The sequence below is a fragment of the Periplaneta americana genome, chromosome 8, assembly GCF_040183065.1.
Source record: "Periplaneta americana isolate PAMFEO1 chromosome 8, P.americana_PAMFEO1_priV1, whole genome shotgun sequence".
Lineage (NCBI taxonomy): Eukaryota > Metazoa > Arthropoda > Insecta > Blattodea > Blattidae > Periplaneta > Periplaneta americana.
Window position 1 is genome coordinate 91,501,464 of NC_091124.1, and position 19,856 is coordinate 91,521,319.

Sequence of the window (19,856 nt, forward strand, 5' to 3'; positions counted from 1 at the left end):
CAGCAAGATAAAGTTTTATAGCACTGAGCTGCACAGGTGTCCAAGGACAAGGAAACTTCTGTTAGTGTTATGTTACATGCTTGACGAAGTTCTTACAGTGTTTAGCACTAATCATGCAGGCTGAATCCTCTGTAATAATGTAGTTAGAAAAGAGGGGACAATACTTAAAGCAAAGGTATTGTGTGTTAGATATACATTTTGAGTTCCATTCTGTGAGAAACCCACAATTTTCTACTGGTGTACATGCATATTTTTGTTCTGGCATTTTATGTTACGAGTATTCAATGTTTATTTACTTTTATCTGTTTACATTTATTATTATCCATAATTATGTGCCAAGGCAAATATTTTGTTGAAGAACGAAGTTCAATGAGTTTCCAAATGTCACTGAGCTGGAGAACATACAACACTAATTTCAAGTTCGAGGTAATCAACTACACAAACTACAAACAATAATATTGTGCAGGGGGACGGAAGTTTGATGTAATATAGGACAATGTTCAAAGGTGGCAGTTAACGAAGGATGGATAATTCAGTCATATGATGAAATGGGCAAGACTAGCTTTGCATCATTAAGCAACACTTGCACCTCTTGAGCAGAGATTTCCTGGAGAGTATGTTCAAAAAATTCGAGTTAAAGAGGTCATGTAATAATATTGCAATTGGGGGAGAGCAGAAAAACATACAAACAGAATTTTGAAATTTACCAAAATATACATGAATATTCACTACGGTATCACATACCTCTCTTTATCTCTGGTTATGGTTTATAAAACATTTTACATGTGTTTAAATTAAACCCCAATTGTTACCTTCTGTGCTAAAGTCGTTTTCTGTTCTGGTGTACCAAATTCAAAAAACTTCTGGATGACATAATTTCCAAATACATCAGTCATTAGACTATACGCAGCTGTGAGAATTTCAGAGAACACCATCTGCTTCTCTGAGACTGTAGCACGCTCGAGTTTCTGTTGAATAAATCTTGAACCATGTTGATCTTGAGAAAATTCAACAATATGATTTGCCAGATCTCTTAATTGTAAGCTTGGGAACCGATTATTCCTGTGAATAGTACAAAGAATCAAATTAAACATTAGTAGAGCAATTATTAATTTTACCCTTCATCATTATTCTCTTTCTCTTCGTAAAAATTACTGCCTGAAAATTATGCTTTCATTTAAAACTGGGACATTTTGATTCAGCATAAAACATAAATAAATGTATATTATGGATTTATTAATTTGTCCTACAGAATTTTTCTCCTCAAATATTAATAAATAAATGTATTCAGTTCATTCTCAGTGTCATCATCAAAAAAGTTTTCATTGATGAAGTATTAACGAACCTGAAGTCTTCCAACAATCTACTTCTGCCAGGTGGTTTATCAAGACTAGGAGCTACACCAGTGGCTCGAGCGCCAGTGCCAAGTTTCGTGAAGAGTGAACTATTTGACCCAAACATTCCATTTGTATTGATGCCTGGCAAGCCACCATTTCTGTATTTTGCCGCTTCGGCACCTGGTGCTGCTGACAGAATGCGACTACCAGCAGCTGTTGCACCCGACATGAGAGCCCCCAGCTGAAGATTTGTTGAACTTCCCATTGCAGTGTTAGAAAGAGATTGTGGTGGTGGTGTGAGGGAACCCTGAATACCAATTGGGCTCGGAGAAGCAGTCACTGTACCTGGGACAAAAACAAAATAACAATCATTCAAATTCAAATTATTTTTACCTACATACATATAAAATAAATAATATATGAGTTTACGAAACTGTATCCGGTCTCAACACACACCATGTAGTATTACTGTATGTAGTGGAGAATGTCTGAAGGTTCAATGAAATCTTTTATCGTGATTTTTTCGAAAATTATTCACTGCTTGAACTGCAAGTTGAAAAGAAAGAAAAGATTCCCTCCCACATCCTTTCAACACAAACAATTACCCCTCTTGCATTCTTCCTTTCTCACTGTATTTTTTCTTAAATATTTGTTATTTTTATCTGACACAAAAATACAATATTCAGTAATTATTTAATTAGCTGAAATAAAAATAATAATAATAATAATAATAATAATAATAATAATAATAAAAACACAATATTTAGTTATAGGGTATAATAATACAATATTCATTTAGTGCTTGAATATGTAAAATTTCTTCTTCACATAAAACTAACAACCAAAATCGTTTTTTCAATATTTGCTCAGTTTTGAAGTTTCTTCATCGAGAAAATATACCTCCTTTTTGGCCTCTTCTAACAACTTCTTTCTTTGAAGAATTTTAAATTATTCAGCAGCTCACTTCCTTGCGTTTTCTTCACTTTTTATACTTGTTTCTGCTTCAGTGCATCCTGCCTGTTTTGAAGAAGTTCATCTTACTTCACTTTTGTTATCATTGCTCTTGTAATGAGCTAGTTTTTTATGTTGCCATTTGCCAGCAACTGATATACCTCCGTAAATGGACCAAAGAGCAATAAGGGAGTCTCTGTGGAGATTCTGTACAAGATGCCCTTTATTTACAGAGTTACTAACATAAAGGAGAATATTATATTGCTAAACTTCAAGAATTTATTATGAGATTCATCTAAGGCAACGGCTTCAAGCCTTACCTTGTTTAAATTATATGTCTGCAATTTCTCTTTCACAGCTAGGTATTCACATATCTTAAATGTATCTCTTTCTCACTTTATCTGTTTCCAGTGAAGATAGTTTGCACTCTTACTGTATCTCCAAGAGCACATTTCAAACGAGACTCTGCTACTGAACATAATGCAAAACTTCAGGAGACAAACATGATACTTCTTCAACAATTTCATTGCATAAGGGTAAATTCATGTTCAGTTTATTGTACATTGTGACTAAGAACTCTCTACATCATAGATCATATGATTAGAAACTGGAAAAGAACGAAACATGGTACCGGTAATTTGAACATCAATAGAAATGTAATGTTAGATATATTACTGTTTGGAGACGACATAATATTATTAGCAGATTCTGAAGATGGTCTCCAACGTTCTCTTTTCCAATCACAACTCATTTCTGAGGAACACGGGATGGAAATTTCAGTTAATAAAACTAAAGTAATGGGATTCATCAGAAAAAATCATTTCCGCAGAAAATTTGCCTCTATAATAAACCTGTAGAACAGGTCTTATGTTTTAAATATTTGGGTTATCATTTGAGCTATGAACAAGAAAAGATATTAATACAAAATTGAATTATCGGTACTTTAACTATGCAATGAATACTATTAATAATATTTTCAAACCTTCTCTTGTCCAAAAACATACAAGAAATAAAGCCTATAAAACATTGGCGAGACCTGTTCTCATGTATGGAAGTGAAGCTTGGACCATACGTAAATGTGATGAACACCGAATCACTGCCAATGAAATGAAGTTTTTAAGAACTGCTGGCTATACTAGATTAGACAAAAGAAAAACTTGGATATTTTGAAAGAATTAAATATTGACCTAATTTTAGAGAAAACTCAAAATTAGAGACAGAAATGGAAATCACATATACTCAGGAGGCCTAGGACAAGGATACCATGCCAAGCACTAAATTAATAATAATAATAATAATAATAATAATAATAATAATAATAATAATAATAATTTATTTAATCTGACAGGATTAAGGCCATAAGGCCTTCTCTTCCATCCTACCAGATAGCACATATAAATACAAAAAAGAAATACAAACACTGATGAAAATGATACAAATTAAGTTAAAGCCCTATAGAGGGTCAACAGAGTCAAAAGTACATTATAGTGCTCTCATCGAGCTAATACAACGAAAAGAAAGAAAACAGAGATAGCAATGATGATACTGATAACTGAAAATAATAATAATAATAATAATAATAATAATAATAATAATAGCAATAATAATAATAAATACATTACATATTAATTTTCAATTTTACAACAGCATAGTTACAATATTTACTATATTCATGGGTTAAACCGAAGTTGCGCAACCTGACATGTGTTCAACAAACAATTCCACGAACTAGAATGTGATTTTTTAATTTAAATTTAAATTACCACCCTTTAGGACCAAGATCTTTGAACCGTCCACTGAAATGATGGAGTGAGACCGTAAAAGGAAGAAGAAGTCTCTACAGTCTTTCATCAAACCGAGGATATCAATTTGTTAGATTCCTTCGCATGCTAGAGTAGCACTATATCCAATGTCATTAGTCTTGATAGATTTCATATTTTCCTTTTTTTGGACATACACTCCCAATAGTTGCAAAGCATTGCATACATTATATTTCATCACATCTTTCTTAAAAAAAAAAAAAAACGATCAACAATACTACGCATAACTGATATAATTCTTGGTAAAGGAATGGAAGTAAGGGATCATTTGATTAAAACTTTGCCAAGAAAGGTTTCATTCTAAAGCTGCAGAATGCAAAACCACAAGCTTGGCGTGAAGTAAATTGCCCTCAAGAAACTGCAACTTATTGTTGTTCTTTGTTACAAGTGGTTCACCTTTTATAGCTTCGATGTATTATTTCAAGAAAGGCAGCATTGCAATAACTCGTTCTATTGCTTTTGAGTTCTCAACCCACCTTAGGGAGCAGAACTTAAGTGAAAAGACAGATGATCCAGTGTTACGTTTGTGGTAAACTTGCTGGGAAGGAAAGTCTTTAATAAGTAAAATATTGCATATAGAGTTTTTCAAATGCCATCCACAAGCATTATGTGAAGTCTTGTAACAGCCATTAATGTAAAGTACAAGTGCCAACATAAATCAAACTGCTATCACTGGAATCAGGGTTCTCCAGCTTGATACAATATTCAAAATCCTTCAGAAACTTTACGTTAACATTACAATGAATGAATCTGCGCAAATTTTGTCATTGACAATCCATCTTGATATGGAACTAGAAAATGCATTCAGTAAATCTGCTGTAGTAGAATGTCCTAAACATGTAGAGGTCAAGTAGTAAGTTGATACTTGATTTAAGAAGAAATTCCAATACTAAACTATTATGACTATCTGACCTTTATGGACAATTTTGTTAAGACTTTCATCAACTGATACATATTTTTTCTACTTCTTCTACAAGTCTAGTTTGAAAGTAAAGACCTAGCCCATATACTATAGTATAACCTAGTTTATCTTTATGCAGTTGAAACTGCTGAGCAATAATGCTGTCTGGGAGCATGATTGGAAATAAGTCACTGGATTTACCACTTCTTCCATCTAAATAATGACAACTTTGTTCATAGTCCACACAATTTCAGCTTCGCTAACTTTGTCTTTCACAAGATGGTTTCTCATATTTTTATCACAGTGATATGAAGGGTCTGCAACTTCCTGTACACTTTGCTATGAAGATAATTCTGAAGGATCCTTCTACTGTGATGATATATTGGACAGTAGATCCACCAACTATACCCTGAAGAGTAGTTGCGTAAGGGATGGCTCTTCAAATCCTGACAATGGTGATACAGGGGCTAGCTACTTTAGCAAACTATTTCAAGGATCAGTAGCAACTGGGACACCAAGAACAACTATGATGGAGAAAATCATCATCATCATCATTCACAAAGCAGAAAAAAGTGTATAAGAAATAACATCCATCAATGTAGAGAATACACGTGGCATGGCTCACTGAAGATGGAATTATTATCAACTTTCATTAGGTTCCTAGCAATGTAGGAGTCTATGGTAGACAGAACATCATAGACAAAACAACTAATGATAAAGAATAGCTGTGTATGACATCCTGCTTCATTCTATGGGACTTATTCCGCTCTAAGAATGTTTTGATTTCTGCCAGGAAATGAACTATCTTCGAGCTCACTTGCATCGCATCAGTATGATGGATAATGATATTGATGTATGTCTATTAAACATCACCAAAAACATCACATTAATACAGTGGGCACAAAATGCCAAGGGCGGGCACTGGATGAAAGAAGAAAGACATCTTTGTAGTATTGATGATGGCTTCACTTTGCTTCTTAGCAAATTGGTGTAATACTCGACCATTAACAGTACAATGATCTTCCCAAAGTAAATTACCCCTTTAACAATAGTCTTCATTTATTATGCAGATGGTTGAGATTTCAATTTTTCCTTAACAAGTAAGGATGGATGCCTCCACTCCACATACTGTCCCTTAGATTGTGGCACGAAATGATGTATTCATGTTTCATTACAAGTTTCAGTTTTTTCCAGAAAATAATTGCCTACAGCAATATAGCCACTGATATTCTGACCATTGCATAACCTAAGTAATCCTCTTTAAGGCTATGAATGTTGGGAAGTTACAAGGCCTTGTTTACTGGTATAATTTTCAATTATGATGACTTCTCATGCTTTACTCACCAAGAGCTCCATAATTTGTTGGCCACTTTGCTCGACCATATTCTAACGAAGGTGAGAATGCTGATGTGTTTCTATCAAAAGAATCCCTTCTTCCGGAGCTTGTGGTACTCAGTCCCAGTCCTACAAAAAGCACAAAGACAGTTTATGAGAAAGAAAATATGCAGGTGTACCTTAACTGTTTACAGTATCTTTTCATACCAAAGATGCACAATGGGATTTTTACGAATGTGCCTACATAATGAGAAACATGCCATACCTCTTAATGTTACTATTAGCCAAATCATATAAAGAGAGCTGTGACTGTTCTATATATTTAACTTGGAAATAATGTACATTTTGAAAATGAAATGATGTTAGAACAATAAGTAAAAAAAATAACTGTATGGACATATGTATAAAGCACTGTAGAAGGAGAATTTCTCTAGAATTATTCCAATAACTGACCCCATTATAACAAATATACACAAACTGCAAATCACGTATTTACAATTTAGATTTATTTCAAATGGGTAAAGATATTTCTTCTGCCAAGGAAACAGATCAAAACCTCTTTCTTTCAGTGAGTGACAGACACAAAATATGAAGTACAGTGACTGATAATAATCAGTTTATCTAAGATGCAACAGACTAAGTCTACAATTTCACTAGTTACATGAAAGAGAGAGATTTACTGAGTTATTTGAAACAATCTTCTGTTTTTAATTTAGAGTTCTGAGATTCAGTGTTATTTTTTCTTATACAGAGATGGATATGAGCTACAATGAACTGATTTCCAATCTCCTATGAAGGAAAACTCAGTTGAGATCTGCCAATGTAGCATCATTATTTTAAAATTGTTACTTTTAATATATATTACTGTATTTTCCGGCATATAAGACGCATCTTCCCCCAGTTTCTTTTACACATTTCTTTTTAGGGAAAAAACTTTTTATCACTGAATATTACAATGAATTTACAGGATTTCAAATATAAAGTAATACATAGGTCTACTTTAATCAAATACCTAATCTAACTAGGGAACTAACTTTCAGTTTCCTCTGTCAAAACTCAGAAATTCATCTCCAGAGTTAAATGAAGTCATTTGAAACATCATCTAAATCAGAATCTGGGTTCTCATACAACAGTGCATTACTAATGCCACACTTCTTAATGATTTAGCCAATGTCTCAGTTTTCACAGGATCTCATGAAGCTTTGACCCATTCACACGCTCAATATTGGCGTATAATATGCACTCTGTTTTTCAAACCTAATTTCAAAGAAAAAAAGTGTATCTTATAGTCTTATACACTAGCAAATACGGTATTTAAAACTATATAACTGCATAAAGAAAAGAATTCAGGTTCAATTTTAATGAAAACTCAAGTGTTTGTATGAACTTCACAGTAGACAAATCAATAAGAAGTTGAAATTTAAACAGGACCGTTCTCAGGCACTGTGCTGAATCCCACAGGACATTTTGATCCAATACTGTTAGATGGAAATAATGTTGACACGAGAATGTCACATAAAAACTAAGTGATAATGAAACTACTACAAGTTTTGCAAGAGGAAGAAAATGTTGTTGTTGTTTTCTAATGCCAGGCATTTGACAATAAAGTCATTTGACCTCTTGCACTCCAACATTTTTCAAAGATATTATGATGACCAGCCACTGAAACACAGATTTTGAGGTGTTCTGAATCCATTTCTTGGTTTGAGTTGCACAATAAAAAGTAATATAATTCTTAGTAGAAATATTTTTAATATATATTTTATTTCAACACTCTAGGTCAGTCCTTTTCACAATATACATTTACACATTGACTATCTTGCAGAAAGTTACTTCATGAAGTGTGAAGACTTAGTATGAGAAAGGTAACTACTTAACCTAATTGCATGTGCAAGACAGAGAACTCTCAAAGGCTACTTTCTTCCATCATAAAAATAAGCCTAAGAAGAAATGAAAATAATGTTTTATGGAGTAGACTGTAACTGAAAATAATTTGCATCAAACAAAAAACACGCTATTCCTGAAAACAAACTTGAAATATACGGTTAAAAAAAAAAACTATATTACAACAATTATATTGTTCAAACTATTTATTGGAGAGAGGTGGAAGAAATGAACTTGTAATACTATTCCTAAAAAGGTTTTAATTTTGAACTCAAATAGCCTACTAGCAGAGGTAGCCAAATTTTCTCAGTTCATGATGCCCCAGGTTCAAAATATGTGTATCTAACAGATCCATTTATTCATTTATTAAGTAGTTAAAATCTAATAATTTCGGTATTTACACTCAAGTGCTAGAAATAATAATTATGAAATGAAAGAACAAACGATATTTCATTTCATTTTAAATAAGCACAATAATTACTAATGAATAAATAAATAAACTTGAGACATTTCTTATGGTATTGCTGTCTGATCACAGTCCAATCCTTGTTATTTGTGAGAGTTCACTGTGGCAGGATGCTGCAAAGCAGTTTTGGGCACTACTAGCTTGTAAGTGTGTGAGTGCAACAGTGAAGGTGTTGATCCTTTATTATTACCAAGTATATATTTCATTTAATTACAGCTCGGTCACAGTTGCCACAGAAGACACACTCAATGGTAATTATATACATTAAGTGATGGCTATAGTGAACACAATTTTTAGGACTTAATAAGCCTGTACAATCAAGCAAGCAATATGGAAAAGCAAAGATTAATTTTATAATATGGATACATAACCATGTGGCCAAATTCTAGATCGGGAAACATGCATTCTCTTCATAGGTCTTCGAGGAGTCAGGGATCCAGTAGCATAGATTGGAGACAATGGACATCTGGAGATAGGAGAAGGTGAGCGCGAATCTCGTCGTACTAGCAAAATGTAAACAAATAAGTTACCACCACCTTCAGACACAAATGTTAGAACAACAATATAATGCAAAAAGTGTGTTTATAACACTAATATTACTGCATAAAATGCACCATGATGTAAACATATATATGTATGCATAAAGATGAATTGGAAATCATGAAAATGAAAAATGTTAACTGTTTACATTGAAATATATTGATATTAGTGGGTGAACAATTTGTTTCCACCTGGAAAGCAGTAACTTTGGCTAATGGCGAGCATGCTTCTACATACAGCAGAACTCCGATTTTAGGCGACCTCCATAGTAACATTCTTCTACATTTCATTTTACATTTTTATGGTCCCAATAAATTATTACTATTACATATGATTGTATTTGATATTCGATTTAATGTTATTCTCTCTGCTGTTAAATCTGTATTTTACATTGGAAATAATTCTTAAATGATTTATTTTAAATCTCAATTAATACAAAATGCATTTCGATTCAACGTGTAAAATACAAATTTCTTTTAAGATCAGTGAGTTGGCAATGCTGCTGCCTCTCCACCACGTGCTAATGCTGTGGCCATGCAATCCTCCCTCCCTCCCCTTGCCTGCTACATGAAGGTGCATGGCTGTATAACAATCACAACTTACGTCAGTTGCTTCTCGTCTTTGTTGTGCTCATTGAGGTGCCTGGTATCAGCACTACAGTGAAGAGACAGAACTGTCTTCTCCATTACACAACACTAGGAAAACAATAGCCACGAGAAGGAAAATGCTTTCTCTTGTGGGAAAAGTTAATTTAATCCGCGAAATGGAAAAAATCCAAATGTGAAGATACCCGAGATGGAGAAGACTTGATTGGTACCCAGCTTCCCCTTAATGTTTTTCAGTTTTTGTACAGAATTATCCACAATTTACTTATTACTCTTTGCAAATGAACTGAGTTTTTGAAAAAAGTATTCAACATTTTTACACAAAAATAGCAAACCCCTCAGAAAAACGTTAAATAAGGTTTCTACTGTATTGGTTATGGAAACAGCATAGTATTGGTGATTTGATAAACATTTCTGGCATGAAATGACGCATCGTTTGCTGAAGTTTCCTTTGAGAAATGAAAGCGATGTTTTCAGGTGTCATAGTCAGTTCTTAAAGTTTACATAGATTACTTTTTAAGCACTTCAACTTTTAAAGTTACCCAGATATAAAAGTCAGACAGTTCCAGAATCTTCTGTCTTAAATTTGGTGAATAAATGAGGATTTAATGACTTATATTTAATATGTTCCATTAATAGTTTGTGATATGTTGAACCACTTGCACTGCGTTGTTTCTTATAGTGTTGCCAATTCAGCAGTTGTTAAGATTCAAGTTTACAACACAGTCTGTAATCACTTAATCAGCATGTGGGAGAGTGCCTGGTGACAGCCTAAATTGCTGATTTCCAGCAGGAGCTAACAGCAGAAAACAATTCATATTATATTTTGCGTAGGTACTTTCATACACAGTAGAAGAGAGAAAGACTTAAAGAGACACCATTTTAATGAATACATTTTCTACTGATATTTATCTTTCCTCTTTTTCTTTGTCTCATTATTTAACTTCCTCTTTTTACCGATTCGCAATCCAATATGTATAGGGATGATGTCTTTGTTTGGACCATCCTCTAAACTTTCTCACCAAGAAGCAGAGCCAGCACGTATCTTTCTAAGTTAGGTACATTAAAAAGATAGTGTTCCGAGAATTCTTAAAATGATAGTCTAGTTTTACTTAAAAGATTAATAAATATGATAATTAAACTAAAAAATGGAGATCAAGGGTAATAATGAATGATATACAGGGACCCTCCAATCCATACCGATTTTCACACTCCATATACAAGGGTAAGAGTACTGAGTGCCTTTATGTGAAAAGGACAATACATATTTTTTTCATTTATTCAATGGTTTGGCTGAAAATTAACAATTTTTAAAAACGCCTATATGTTGAAGTTGAAGTTTTGATGACAACAATCACTTACTCTCTCCCCTCATACTCTAGCTGCTGGAACATGTAAGCAAGACTTAGCACCATCCTGTGGTAAAGGTGCGTCCTAGTGACACGTATCTCTAAGTTGTTTTCAATCAATGATCTCCTATACTGGCATGAACCAATATTTTTTGTAATGGAGTTTCTCTTAAACAAATTGGCTGATGTACCATAATAAACAGTTATTACGATCTACATCAAAGAAACAAAATACGAAAATAACATCTTTGGTTCCTAAATTAAATGTGAAATTAGACAATACACTAAGGTTGTTTCAAATACAGTTTCCTACCACTCCTTAATGTAAAGACATCACTGCTAGCACATGCACATGCCCACACACGCACGCAAACACAGAGGGTAGGGGAAAGGGAAGGAGGGAGGGAGGGAATATGAATGGTGACAAATATACTTCCAAAAGAAGAAGTAGCCTTAGAACTATAGATGGTTATACTAAACAGATGTACTAGACTTTTGCAGTCATGTCACTGTTTTCAACCAATACTGCACATAAGAAAACTACAATCTCATGTGGTATACCTGATCCCAGAGATCCTAGTGCAGGGGAGCCAATGGTGCCCAGACTGTTGTTGCCATAGCCCGCGGCTAGTGTGTTGGCTAGTGATGAAAACCCATTACCCACGCCTGCTGCTGCTGCTGAGCCTGCAGCCGCTACAGCAGCTGCAGCTGCTGTCTGCAGACCTGTATACACACCCAACACACCCGTCCATGACCACACAGCACCTATACCCTCATACATCGTTAGTTTAGCAATGCTGTTTTTGTTCATGTACCCATACAAAAGCACAAATAAGACTTCATAAATTTCAATTTAGTTTCCTGCGCTGTATGTTAATGCCAGATCTACTTGCAAAATAAATTGCTCGCATTCGAAAAACAGCATTGCAGTGCCTTTGACATGCATTTGAGAGCAAAAAATTAGATGTAACTGTCTTGTGACGTATATAGTTTATTTGCTTGTTTTTAAACTCATATCTGAATTTTCGCAATTCACATGCTAATCACTGAAACATATCTTACTGATTTTGTAGTTTTTACTTGTAGTAGTTGATTATTATATATATATTCATATTATGGGATAAGGAACTGGCCACCCTACCCCATTATCTCCTGGTCTAGTTGCCCCATAAGTGATACTTTTTGGTTTCACTTGTGAGGTTTGGATAGTTGACTAAACAACAACAACAAAGGTGTAAACTGGATGAAACAAAACGACATTACATGAACAAAAACAACTTTAAGATTATTACATACAAGTTACAATAAAGATTTCATAATTCCTAGGTTAAAGATATGACATTAATACTTCAACATAACATGGTGTATGAAATTTTGTCTTTAGTTCTATAGAAGACAAGTTGTCAAATATACAGTTATAAAATAGGTAATGTGGAAGTACCTGCTTAAAGAGAGAGGGGGGGGGAGGGAGGGAGGAAGAGAGCGAGAGAGAGAGATCAATTTATAATTTGACTGAAAATATCTTATAAGGAAATTTGAAATTGTATTTTTCTGTATGAATAAACATCATAACAGAATTGCAAATTTTGAGTATAATAAAGCTTGTTTCTGAAAATGATGAGAATTTAAAAATGAGTAAGTTAATATGCAGATTAATACTTGACAGCTAAAATTATAAATCTGGTATATGAAAGTTGTAAATAATATGAAAAATAGATCATACTTCATTGAGATGTGAGAGTAAGCAAGCATTCACTTACTAGGAAGATTTTAAATTGCAATTTTCACACGATTTCACAATGTACAATAGCTAGGGACTGCGTTCCTAGTTTCAGTTCTTTTTTTTGGTAAAAAATCAGGGTTATTTTTTAAGGATTTCACGTTACTTTTAAATGGATTTAGCTATTTTTTAAAGGACGTCTTTTGTAATCTTTTGTAAATTTTCGGTAATACTACGATACACTGAAAGGATTTTAGAATTTTTAGAGGTTTCTTTAAAGATTTTATGCGGAAAAAATCTTCTTGCATGAAAATCAAATATGGAAGGACAATATTACAATACTGAATTTTTATTAAATAAAAACATTTCTTAACATGTAGAGTACTTCGGTACAATGTCATCAAAGAAAATTAGATTATTTTCTTTATTTTGTATTAGCTACTGGTAAATGTCAAAGGAGAACACTGTCATAGTGTTCACATCGCTGATCTAGGGTTCCAGGTTTGGCTTCCTGTAAGTTTGAATAATGTTAAAGGGAAAAATTGTTTCGGAAGCAAAAATGAGCAAAACTGTATTACGCTTTTTTGTTTGAAATATCTCAACGAATAGCTCCTTGAAATTAATGATATTGCTTATGGTTCACTCTTTATATTTAGACATTCAAATGAAGTAAGCCATAAAGCTGTATGCAAAGTGGAACATTCATCTCACCATATCTCCAAATGGACATTATGGACATACTTCCTTCTGACTTGAGGTAATACATACGTTTATTGCTACAAAATATAAAAGCAAATTTATGACTTCTGAAGAATATTAGTTCTCTTCGTTTCTCTGAGAATTAATTAAAATGTGTCTCAGTGAAACTTACAGCAGAGTCCATATAGGCCAGTTTCTATCTGATGCTTTTCCAATTCACTGCGGGCTAAATCAAGGAGATGCACTATCACCTTTACTTTTTAACTCTGCTCTAGAATATGCTGTTAGGAAAGTTCAGGATAACAGACAGGGTTTGGAATTGAACAGGTTACATAAGCTTCTTGTCTATGTGGATGACATGAATATGTTAAGAGAAAATCCACAAACGATTAGGGAAAACACGGAAATTTTGCTTGAAGCAAGTAAAGCAATTGATTTGGAAGTAAATCCTGAAAAGACAAAATATATGATTATGTCAAGTGACCAGAATATTGTAAGAAATGGAAACATAAAAGCTGGAGATTTGTCCTTCGAAGAGGTGGAAAAATTAAAATATCTTGGAGCAACAGTAACAATATAAATGACACTTGGGAGGAAATTAAACACAGAATAAATATGGAAAATGCCCGTTATTATTCTGTTGAGAAGCTTTTGTCATCTAGTTTGCTGTCAAAAAATCTGAAAGTTAGAATTTATAAAACATATATTACCGGTTGCTCTGTATGGTTGTGAAACTTGGACTCTCGCTTTGAGAGAGGAACAGAGATTAAGGATGTTTGAGAACAAGGTTCTTAGGAAAATATTTGGGGCTAAGAGAGATGAAATTACAGGAGAATGGAGAAAGTTACACAACACAGAACTGTACGCATTGTATTCTTCACCTGACATAATTAGGAACATTAAATCCAGACGTTTGATATGGGCAGGGCATGTAGCATGTACGGGTGAATCCAGAAACTCATAAAGTCTTAGTTGGGAGACCGGAGGGAAAAAGACCTTTGGAGAGGCCGAGACGTAGATGGAAGGATAATATTAAAATGGATTTGAGGGAGGTGGGATATGATGATACAGACTGGATTAATCTTGCACAGGATAGGGACTGATGGTAGGCTTATGTGAGGGCAGCAATGAACCTACGGGTTCCTTAAAAGTCATTTGTAAGTTGTAAGTGCTACAGATCAACATGTAAGTGAAAATGAAGTGAAGAGGAAAAAGAATAATTGAAGGGTTCAGAGTCATAGTGGGCCAAGCGTCATTTATTAAAAACAGAGAAAGCACGGGTTAAAATTAAGTGAATATCATAGTTTAACGGAGATTGGCATATCATTTAGTTTTAATGTGTATACTTTATATTACTTGCTATATGTTTCCATTAAATTATGGTAATAACTTCACTTTAACCCTTGTTTTCTACGGTTTTAGTAAATGGTGCTTGGCCCACTATGGTTCTGATCCCTTCAATTTTAACATGAAAGAATGGGAGAAGTGCAAAATTCCTTGGTGTAATGTACAAGTTACATTTTGATATCAAATTGTAATGTGAATGAAAAATTTTAATTTACAACAATCTCTGACTGTTGTATCTTTATCCTGTTTTGAGTCATTAATAACCAGTCCTTCATATGTGAGAAGTAAAATTATATTTGTGTTAATTTTCTTCATTTGTAGCATGAAGTCACATAATCACTATAATTATGAAACAAGTGTAATTGTCTAATCAGTTTGATAAAATTGAGCATCAAGAAACACATTTGAAACTATAATTTCTGAAGCTCAATAATCATAGACACATTTCTCTGAAAGGAAAATATCATGTGTTAATTTTTTAAATATTACTAAAATTCGTAACATTAGGCGGGGGGGGGGGGGGGGAATATAAACTGGAAACATGAAAATCCAAAAAGCATGTTTATGAAAGGGGAGAAAAAAAATGGTGTTGTGGTATATTTTATTATCCATGAACCAGAATTCAAAATTGTGAAATTGAACAGATTGGAGTTAATATAATGACCTTAATTTCATACTCCATATTGTGCACGAAAGAGAAGTAGTCTTACACCACACCTTATGTGCTAATAATTCACATTTAAAATATTTACAAGCCCCACAATATTAGTACAGATTAATATAAAGCTTGATTAATTTGTACTGCCAATATCTAGTTATAAATCTGCAAAAAAAGCACATAACCAATAAATAAGACAAGATAGACTGCAATATAAGGCATAAAAAGAAATTATAACTGACAGGATGAACAAATTATGATACCTCGAAAGTGAATATATGAGAATAGTATGAGGTATTAATCTAATCTGATTTCTGCTCCTTTAATGTCACTCATTTTATATCAAAGTCAGAATACTGCATACATTCTTCAGAGATGATTATTACACGATTCATGTAAGTGTACTTGCTACATACTGTGCAGGAATATCCTGTTTCCCTACCCTTTAAGGAGGACTTTGCTGTTTAACTATCTAGTGTTGCTTTAGTCAGTCTAATGCCTATTTCTCCATTTCGTGAGATTTTAAAAAAGTGATCATTTCAGGCTTTCTCCGATCTCCAGTAGCATTGTTAATGCTGTCATTTGAATGCACAGTTGAAATAATTGAAAACTGTTTACCCCCACCTTTTTGGTGGACATGAGAAGTATGTCACACTCTTCTGAAAGTCTAATGGACTCGAACACACCCCTTAGCTTTGTGGTGACAGATTCTGGAGTTAACTAACATTTGTTTTTGTTACAGTTGGTGGCTAATGTTGTGAGTTCATGTTTTTCTACCAGCCTATTGCGACATCATAGTTTGAGAACCAGTTATTCATCGGCACATTTCTTCCGCTTCCTATTAAAGATGCTACCTTTCTTTTAATGACGTCTGCTGATTGGTTCCTTGTAATATATAGTCCCAAGTGCTAATCTCCACAATATACTTTCATGTTCAATGTGTAGAAAGTGCGGAAGTCAAATATAGAGTCCGCCAAAAAAATGTATACACTCTTTAAGGAACGAAAACTATGTATTATGTGTTTGTTTTACATTTAAATGCTAATCACACAATATGTAGTACTGTCGTCAGTTAAGCACATGGTTACTTTAAATGCTCAAAATGTTCACTGTTGGCGGCCAGACACATAACGCAATGACGAGCGGTAGCCACAGCTATGTCAGTCAATGTTTCAAAGGAGATTGCTGCACATGCCGTTGTAATCTCCTGGCGAAGATCCTCCAGCATGCGTGGGTTACGTCAATACACTTCATCTTTCACAGTTCCCCCACAAGTAAAAATCCATAAGAATTAGATCTCCTGACCGTGGGGGGAACTTAATGAGCCCTCTTCGACCATTCATATTTGTTGTCTTCTGTTCTTCTTCTTGTACTGTTATTATCAGGATCCAAATTTTTGTGCCAAGCCAAATTTTATTTCGTATGTACAGACAAAGTTAACTTATTTATAAATCCTGACTTAGTTGCAAAACTACACAATTAATCTTAAGTATATTGAATAAATTAAACAGTCTGTGCTTGTCTAGTATTACATGAGGGGAATGAATAGTGTTTGTTCTTTATTATAGCATATTTCGGTGTGACTCTATTTGTCAGGCATTGTGTGTTGAACCAGATGTTAGCCTTGGTTTTGAGTATTTTTACTTTTGTGCTCACAAAAGAATTGAGTATTTTAGCTTGACTAGCGTTTACTAATTTCATTATGTAAGAAGTTTCCGATAAGCAAGTTATAATCTTAAGTATATTGAATAAATTAAACAGTCTGTGCTTATCTAGTATTACAGACTGTTTTATTTATTCAATATACTTAAGATTATAACTTGCTTATCGGAAACTTCTTACATAATGAAATTACACAATTAATACTTTTTTTTTTAACTAAGTTACAAGTTATGAAAATGATCAATCTTGACAGGATTGAAATGTAAAATTGACATACAGTCCTATGTATATTATTCTACACAAGTGCAACAATCAAGTTATTGCAACTTTATTTCCTGCACTTTAAACTATGTTTCAAATGAGAAAAATGTTTTATTCTAATTGTGTTACTCATATTATACACCGAAGCTTGAGTTAATGGCAACATGCTATATACAATTTGTGGATACAGTACAAGAAACCACCAATAACTTCTTTGGTCATGTTACAAATGCAATATTAATGCCAATCAATAGAATTACAATTCAAAACACATAATCAAAGGTAACATCCTAACATTGCTCCACAATTTGAAAATAAATCAATTTTTGTCACTGACAAGACACTAAGATTTCCCTAATCAACAAATGTATTTCTAAGTGTTAACAACAGCATAGGCATATGCAGCTTTATAACTACTTTCATAATAAGTATGATGTATTCCTAACCGAATTTTATTTGAACCACTATATTTTATTTAAATAGTATTTCTAATATTACAATGGACGAATTAAGTATTAAAAATTAGGTTTGAAACTGAATAAAATCGAACAGCTATTTCCTTTCGAGTTATAAACAATCAATGCTGTGTAACTGTTGCAACATATATTTTTATATCACTATCAGAACTGCCACTAAACCTAATGGAATGAAAAATCGATTTCTGACGTTACTAGTGAATCACGTCAAAGATACAAGGCTAGAGTGCAGCTAGCAACATTCTTCATCCCCTCACTACAGAGGTCGACAGCAGGCAGACAGAAATTCTGTGTTCCTTACTCATAAGCACGAAAGGAAATGTTTACAAAATGATAATTGAACTGAGATTCTATCTGGCAATGTAGTCGTCACTTGCTCTTTGGCACCAGGAAGGTGAATGTTGAATTCAGTTTCTATTGGCCGACCCAAATGGGTAGCAAGTAGAAGGAAGTTCAAAAACAGATGTTACGAAATTGTCAGAAGTTTGTTCTTTCCTTGCGACAGTAATAGTAAGGTTTATGCAATGATAATATTAGTCTGATGTAGCTAATATTTTTTACAATAAAGGGTCACAAAAATGAAACTACATATGTACATCAGATATATTTTACAAATGTAACTGAATTACTATGTATAAAACAATGGTACAGTAATACTTCCCTCTCACACAAGATTACAAACATTTATTATAACTTACCACCGATGGTGGTTCCATTGGAGGCTGTTGAATTATATAAAGAAGGTTGTTGATTGTTGTTGTAAATTGATGCTGCAGGAGGTGTTGCTATTTGTTGTGGTTGATTTCCAAGCAGTCTCATATTGCTGCCAGGAGTTCCTGTAGCATTTACTATCACAGGTGCTGGTGACACCAGTCTCATAGGAGTCCCATTTCCTATTCCTCTGACATTCCCCATCACTATAGATCCATTTTGATCGTAATATGCAGGTATGACTTGGTACTGACCTTGGACCTGCAAAAAAAAAAAAAAAAAATCCAACGGTTTTACCTCTATAATTAACTTATTTATTATAAACTGACCACTCCATTAGATCTGACACAATCAATACAATACAAAATAAACTGTCAAGCAATATAATCCAATATCTTAGTAATACATTACGAACCTAGTTCTTGCTGATGTAGTCATTATTGTGCTCACCATTGGATCTGGAGTTTGAGAGTTTAAATGTGATCTAGTGTGCAGTTTTTTTTAGGAGAAATTAAATTCTATAAAAAAAGTTCTTTTGGAAGAGAAGTAAAACCCTAAGTCCCATGGAGTAGATTTATAGTACATGAAAGATAAAAACCCTGACCAAGGAAAAATTTCCTTAACTCTTCTTTTATAAAGTGATGTAAGGAAATGATTATCACTAATGTATGATTTAGAATTATTTAGTTCTGTGTACAAGTGCAAAAACTGAATAGCTATTCATGATAATAATTATAATGCTACAATTATCTTTAGTCTTCCCTTTCATGCAACAATATCAACACTAAATATTCAGCTCAAGATTAAACGAAGAGTTTCAAACCAGACATGACTAATCCACATGAAACAGTTTCGGAGATATTCAAAAGCTCAACTGTGAACAGTTAATTCCATATGGTGATAAACTTAATCTCACAGCCTTCCACAATTAAGGAAAAAATCATTCATGATGACAAGAAGGTAGATTAAAATAAGGTGTGATTAAGGTGAGAAATTTAATTTTTGTGATATTGTGGGATAGTTACCATCTGGCTTGAAATCCTAACCCTTCAAACAATTATGGAACTGGAGGCAATTCAAAACTTCGTTCATATATTATTAGTGAGTAGCGTAATAACTAAGTCTCGTGTTTGG

The 19,856-nt window shown here is 33.5% G+C and overlaps 1 protein-coding gene across 5 annotated transcripts in view; it reads right to left on the reverse strand.

Annotated features, from left to right (window-relative positions):
* pum (pumilio) overlaps positions 1-19,856 on the reverse strand; it is an 888,766-nt gene that overhangs the window by 14,737 nt on the left and 854,173 nt on the right. For 4 of the 5 annotated variants that reach the window (XM_069833260.1, XM_069833257.1, XM_069833258.1 and 1 more), the window contains 5 exons: positions 18,710-18,983; positions 11,750-11,911; positions 6,354-6,473; positions 1,346-1,682; positions 813-1,062 (listed from right to left, as the gene is read on the reverse strand). In XM_069833260.1, coding sequence (XP_069689361.1) covers positions 813-1,062; positions 1,346-1,682; positions 6,354-6,473; positions 11,750-11,911; positions 18,710-18,983 — 1,143 coding nt within the window. The remainder of the gene's footprint in view (positions 1-812; positions 1,063-1,345; positions 1,683-6,353; positions 6,474-11,749; positions 11,912-18,709; positions 18,984-19,856) is intronic. The other variant, XM_069833261.1, reaches the window with a different exon arrangement.